Source organism: Mesitornis unicolor, unplaced genomic scaffold (assembly GCF_000695765.1).
Source record: "Mesitornis unicolor isolate BGI_N332 unplaced genomic scaffold, ASM69576v1 scaffold19170, whole genome shotgun sequence".
Classification (NCBI taxonomy): Eukaryota; Metazoa; Chordata; class Aves; order Mesitornithiformes; family Mesitornithidae; genus Mesitornis; species Mesitornis unicolor.
The window spans coordinates 31,816-37,727 of NW_010159268.1; the positions used below are offsets into that span (position 1 = coordinate 31,816).

Consider the following 5,912-nt stretch of genomic DNA (forward strand, 5'->3'; position numbering starts at 1 on the left):
TCAGTTTAACCAGCACTTCGCTCAAGGTGGGAAGGACGATGAGGCTCCCACGAGTAAAGAACATTGCTGTGCTAGCATTCAAAGACAGAAGTGCAGGCTTCTCCCGCCCAGCAGCCACTAAAGCAAAAGCTCAGCTTTCTTCTCCATTTGCCACCAAATCTCTCGCACTTTGGGGAGCTGAACATTCCTCATGTCTGAGGAATATCCCCATTCAAGTCTGATGACCGGAACAGACATCAGCTGAGAATAAATGTGGATGGATCACCAAGATCACCAAATCAAGGTGAGCTGCTGCACTGTTTGGAAGCTGACATCAAACAGGGCACTTCCTACCAACTGATCCTTCACACCTACTCTAAAACAACACGGGAATTTCACTAGCAGAGCCACACGGTCCTTCACAAGGTCCGTCCTGGGGAGCCATCCCCGTCTCAGCCTCCTGCTGCAGGTATCGCTGTGATCGGGCAAGGCTGCACCTCCCCTGGCTGGGAAAGAGGCAAAACGGCAACACAAAGCGATAGAAACGACAAAGACCAAGAGCCACCGAGAAAAGGTAACATTTCAGAGGCCCTCCACTATGTGCCGCACAGAAAGCTCTTTTTGTTCCCGATCCGAGCCTGAGCTGAATGCGATCGCTGCTGTGTCACGGCCCCTGTCGAGCAATGATGGGACCTGGCAGGCCGGGTGACCCCAGGGAGTCCTGCTCAAGGCAGGAATGTTCCTGCAGAACAGCAGCCCCTCTGTCTGCTGGGAAGTGAGGTAAGGGCCGCGATGCACTAGGATTTCCCCAGTCTCACGGACAAAACCAGCCTTCAGCAGGGCAGAGCGTCCAAAGGCAGGCTGGTGCCCTGCTCTCACAGTCACCTGGGCGATACGATCAGGCCTATTTATTTGGAAAAGCCATTAGTGCCGAGAGGAGACAACGTGCTCCCCATATTTCACCCACCGGGCTAGCGCTCGCAGTAAGAGTGAACGCTAGCCAACGTGTCACTGATGGGGAGGATTTCCTCGCTGCACAGTTTCCGCTGCAGACCAGCAACAGTTTCTTGCATGCCAACCAGAAGTACTGCCACGATTCACGTGCTAAGGGAAACCGCAGTGAACAGGGCTGAAGTGGGAGGAGTATAAAGAGACGGACAAATTTCAAGCAAGCTGAGAGAGAGAGAAGTACCACAAGTGGGCTAAGATGAGCCGGATGCATGCTGTAAATAAGTGGAGGGTCAGGAAATGTTGTCTTAAATTTCCTCATGTCAAGGAAAGGTGGAACAAGCTTTACAGCCTGTTCCTTGTATGCTAGCTGCAGCCTGCAAAGAAAGTCAGGAGTCTGAAAGATTGGCTTCCCTCAAATCAATAAGAAGAGGGCACACTGCTCAGAGGGTTCCTTTGGACACCGGTAATAGGCACCCTGGAGACTGTCATAATCACCCCTTGCAGCCTGGCAGAGGATGCTGAAGGCTGAGCCTGGCTAAAAGTGTCTGTGATACTCTGCAGATAAACAGTGGGCCAGACAAGCAGGGGACTCATTAAAAACCTACAGACACAAAGACGTCACTCGAGAAGACAGCCAACGTGGGATTGTACGCTCAGCGCTCCTTTCTAACCCACGCCGTCCAGAGAAATTCTTCTGCCCATCTCCCTTCCTTTCCGACCCCTCCGAGCTGCAGCCCATGAAGACATGCCATGCAAGCAGGAGGGTTTGCTGTAAGAGAGCATGCTGTTTGCTCCACCTCGACAGTCTTTAAAGCAGCTGCATACACCCGTAAGTTTTCCGTGCCCAAGTGTCTCCTCTTCCTCTGCTTGAGGCAGCACTGCAATGCAGATGCTGTACCCCCAGCAACAACATGAGTGTGTCCTGATTAGACTCTAATTGCAAACCACCTTCGGAGAGACCACACCAGATCTGGGAGCAAATGAGAGGAAGCCTTAGCAGCAAACACACACAAAATCCCTCTGCAAAGAATGCCAGGTTTCCCTTCCTACAAGGGCTACTGCTTATGGGTCCAGGAACTGAAACCCGGCCCTCGGTACTAGGGACACTCTCAGCCATCTGCAGCCTCATTAGAAAATACAGTGTAATGGCACACAACTCCTCCAGAACAGAACAACCTCTTCAGTAGCTGCACAAGTCTCCTGGAAACGCTGCACAGATGAAAGGATTCAGACAAAGAGCACATTGACCACAAAGAGGGCAGTAACAGTGTTTAAAGGTTAAGAAATCAGAGGGGGAGGCAATTCTGTGTCTGATCAAAATAGCATAAAGGTAGCATCTTGGTCAAAATCAGCCCAGCCTTTTTGGATGGGTGAGGTATCACGAATTTCTCACATGAGCACTCACCTGGAAACCAACCCCAGCTGTGTGTGGTACTGTGTAACTATGCTGGTGAACACAGCCTGTTCCCAAAGTCCATGTGGGTCTAAAGCTATACCCTGTTGTCTCCTTCTCAACTACATATGGGTCCTGGTCATGCAAGGCACCACAATACCCAGAGACACGAGTCCAGTGGAAAAGATGCAGAGCCTGTCAGCTATTTATTTACCCTCCTTCTCATGCACAAACCCTTCCTCTACTCACACCTTAGTTCCCCTCCCAGTCTGCAACCAAATACACTGCTCTCAGTGTGAGTGCCTGCCTTGCCTTCTCCCGGCTGGTTTTTCAAGTCAGCCCAAGCCCTGTTTGCCAAAGGGCAGGACTTTGCTGCAGCTGTTGGGCTCAGCTGCCTTGCTGTTCTCCCCTTCTGGAGCCACAAACACAGAGATGTGAAACAGTTTTCTTTTAGAAATAAAATGCTATGGAAAATAATCCATTTTGGGAGCAGCGTCACGAGCTCACAGTCCCTGCCTCCCCTTCCCCTTCCTCTCCCCCGCATTCCCCGCCTCTGCTGCTATCCCTTCCAATATTTGTTTCAATTTTTCCGCTTCAAGAGCTTCTAAAATTACAAGCCAGGACTTGTCCTCTGAAAAAGGCACAAGAGGGATCACCAGCTGTCCTGTCTCCCTGACTACATTAGTACCCTTCGCCTCTGAACTGACCTCAATACGCCTTTAACAAATATTATAATTGCTGAACCTATTAGTATTCATACCAAATGCCATGCCCTCATTTCCCATTCCAGCCTTCCCATGCCCTTACTGTACTGGCAGGTCACGTACACGGTGCTTTCAAAAAACAAGACACATTTTACCTAAGAGTTAAGCTGGGAGAAACACCGACCAACCAATGTAAAGACCAACCAGATTCAGTTCGCACCTCTGTCATCCGTATCGTGCCGTATCTTTGGCCTTCTCTACCTCAGTTTGTCCTTACCTCCACCTGTCCCCCTACACACACACACCCCCCCCCTTGTCCTACCCCCTTTCTGTAAAGATAGGGCTACGTGGCTTCGTTGTCTGAAAAGCACATGAGGGTCCTAGGGCAAAAGGGACATAAATGCAGTGGCTCGATGCTCCGTGATCCTTCCTCAGCCCATTAAGAAGCAGTAAGTAGATGCTGGCACAGAGAAGACACCAACTGAACAGCATCTGTCAAAGTTCATTAGTTTACGAAGATTAACGGATCATTGGGCTTACTTTTTTGGCAAAGAAAAACCATCAGACTTGCAATTTGTGGGCTTGAAAGTGAGGGGACAGCTTCCCATGGCCAGTCACATTCCACACACCAGATGGTCAGGAGAATTGGATGACCCGGCCTGGCACCAGAGAGCACGATCTGTACTGGCTTCTGGGGACTCCCAAACACAGGTGGATTATGAGGCTGGCCATCGGGGAGGCCAGGAAGCAATGAAGATCATGAACTGAACAGTCACGCTGTTTAATGACACTTGATGCAGTCACTTTTAAGACCAACTCTGACTCAGAAGTGATGCTACAAGTCATCAGACAACACTCTAATATAACGACATTAACTAAAACAGATTGAGGAAGGCAAGACAGGAGGGAGGCAAGGGATGGTTTTATCCGTAGAACAGCTAGCCCAGATGTCATCATCTGCTCAGCCACCTTTACTTTTGCCTCACCCTCTTCTGGCTCTGCTCTCCATTCCACAATGAATTCATACCTGAATGGGACCTCCTCCTCCGGGAACTCCATGTAATATCGGATGAAGAATCTCTCCGAGTCCTCTCGCTCCCCATCGGCGACGATGCTTCCGTTGAGCTTGATGATAGATGGCAACCTGCGTGCAGGCACCAAGAAACACAGTCAGCAAGAAGAGAAACCCAACTAAACAGTCACCACCAAAAGCTACACACCACAGCACTAACACGAGGAGAATCCTGCCAGGTGCCTTATGCCTCAGCCCCCTCAACAGAGAGGGCAAATTCCATGCAGTGTCTCCAAGCACATTCAAAACTCAGTGTTATCCTTTCGCCACATATGCATCACGTGCACAAAAATTTGCCGAGAAATAGAGAAGTTAGGCTTAACATTTCCACTGCTCTGACTTTCCCACACAACAACATAAAGCTCAAATCTTTCTGAGCAGTGAATGAATACAAAACCCCACCTCCTAACAGCCTCTTCCTCCCATTACCCGCTCTGAACCATTCATTGCCGTGTAACACCTCTGCTGAGCAGAACACACAAGCAACAGACCTGGCTATTAGCAGCTTCCTGCGTTCCTCGGTGGTGTAGGACTGCAGCAAAGGGATTCCTAGCAATTTCACTTCCTCGAGCTTGGGAAAAGAATTTAACTTGTCAATGTCTTCCCAGCAATGCAGACCTGCTCGGAAGAAAAGACTTGCTTAAACAAACGCAGATAACACATCATGTATCCAGGATAATCAGACACAGCCAAGCACATACGTGACAGGCGAGCGTCAGCTGCTTGTTCTGTGAGAAGTCGGCTTTTTGCCCATGATGAGCTGTAAAAAATCTCCCTCATTTGCTTACAAGACAGAGTAGTTTAAATTCTCTCATGCTGTTTTGTAAGTCTAGAAGGGTGATCTCCACGGCTGACTAGGGAGTTGAGGTTTTTATGGACCATTCAGTCCTTGGCCGCACAGTTGAGGACTGACTAGCATCAGTTATGAAGGCTACATCTATAAAGGGACATTAAGTAATGTTAAAGTCATCAGGACTTCTGCCATTCTTAGGTGTCACTAAACAGCCATCAAATGGCTTTACCTGCCACCCATGACCGTCTTGGGTCCCATTTCTGCTCACGACCCAACGGTAAAACAGTCCCAGAAGCCATCCAGCCATTTAATGAAAGAGACTTTAACTCAATTTCAGCCCCCTCAAGACCTGACATTTGGGATAACAAGGCAAGCAGAGAAGGTAAAATGAAAAAGCTGAGGATCAAGCAACAAGTACAGCCCTGACTACGTGATCAACGCTACCCGTCTTCGCCGTGACTGCGGAAACGTTTACCACGATGCTTCTCCAATGACTGTTCCAGAAGCTTGCACTGGCAACACGAGTCAGAAAACTGGTTCCTCCACACAACATTCAACAGCTTCACCCACACACCACAGAAGATGTGAAAAAGCCAGAAAAATCAGGGGGTCTCCTCTGAGCTACGCCTGTCAGGAAATGCCAAGTTCAAGCCCAAACCACGTGTCACAACCACGGCTCAAAAGAAGAGGCTCTTTTTAGAGCAGAAGCAAAACTCCTGCGAGTATCACAGCACTGTGTGCGAGGCAGGCAGAGTTTCCTTTCCCCACGGCTCTCAGAACATCTCTGCCAAGGTCACCTATGCCTACAGCCATCCTCTGGGTATGAGTATCAGCCACTTTTACAGACAAATTAAGTAGAAGATGACAGGAGAACTCTTCCACCTGATCTCTGGGCGTGATGTCACCAAGAAGTGCCTGGTACGGCTCTGAATCGTGCCCCTCTGTAGCTGGGAGAAGGCTAGCGCAGAGACAACCACCTCTAAGGAGACACTGCTGTCAGCCGTGGCATTCGACTCAGCA

General features: G+C 49.5%; 1 protein-coding gene across 1 annotated transcript in view; it reads right to left on the bottom strand.

The window, feature by feature from the left end:
• The window catches only part of TBCEL (tubulin folding cofactor E-like), a 15,223-nt gene that overhangs the window by 1,207 nt on the left and 8,104 nt on the right, over positions 1-5,912 (bottom strand). The window contains exons 5-6 of the mRNA XM_010186163.1: positions 4,591-4,717; positions 4,055-4,171 (exon numbers count right to left, since the gene is read on the bottom strand). Coding sequence (XP_010184465.1) covers positions 4,055-4,171; positions 4,591-4,717 — 244 coding nt within the window. The remainder of the gene's footprint in view (positions 1-4,054; positions 4,172-4,590; positions 4,718-5,912) is intronic.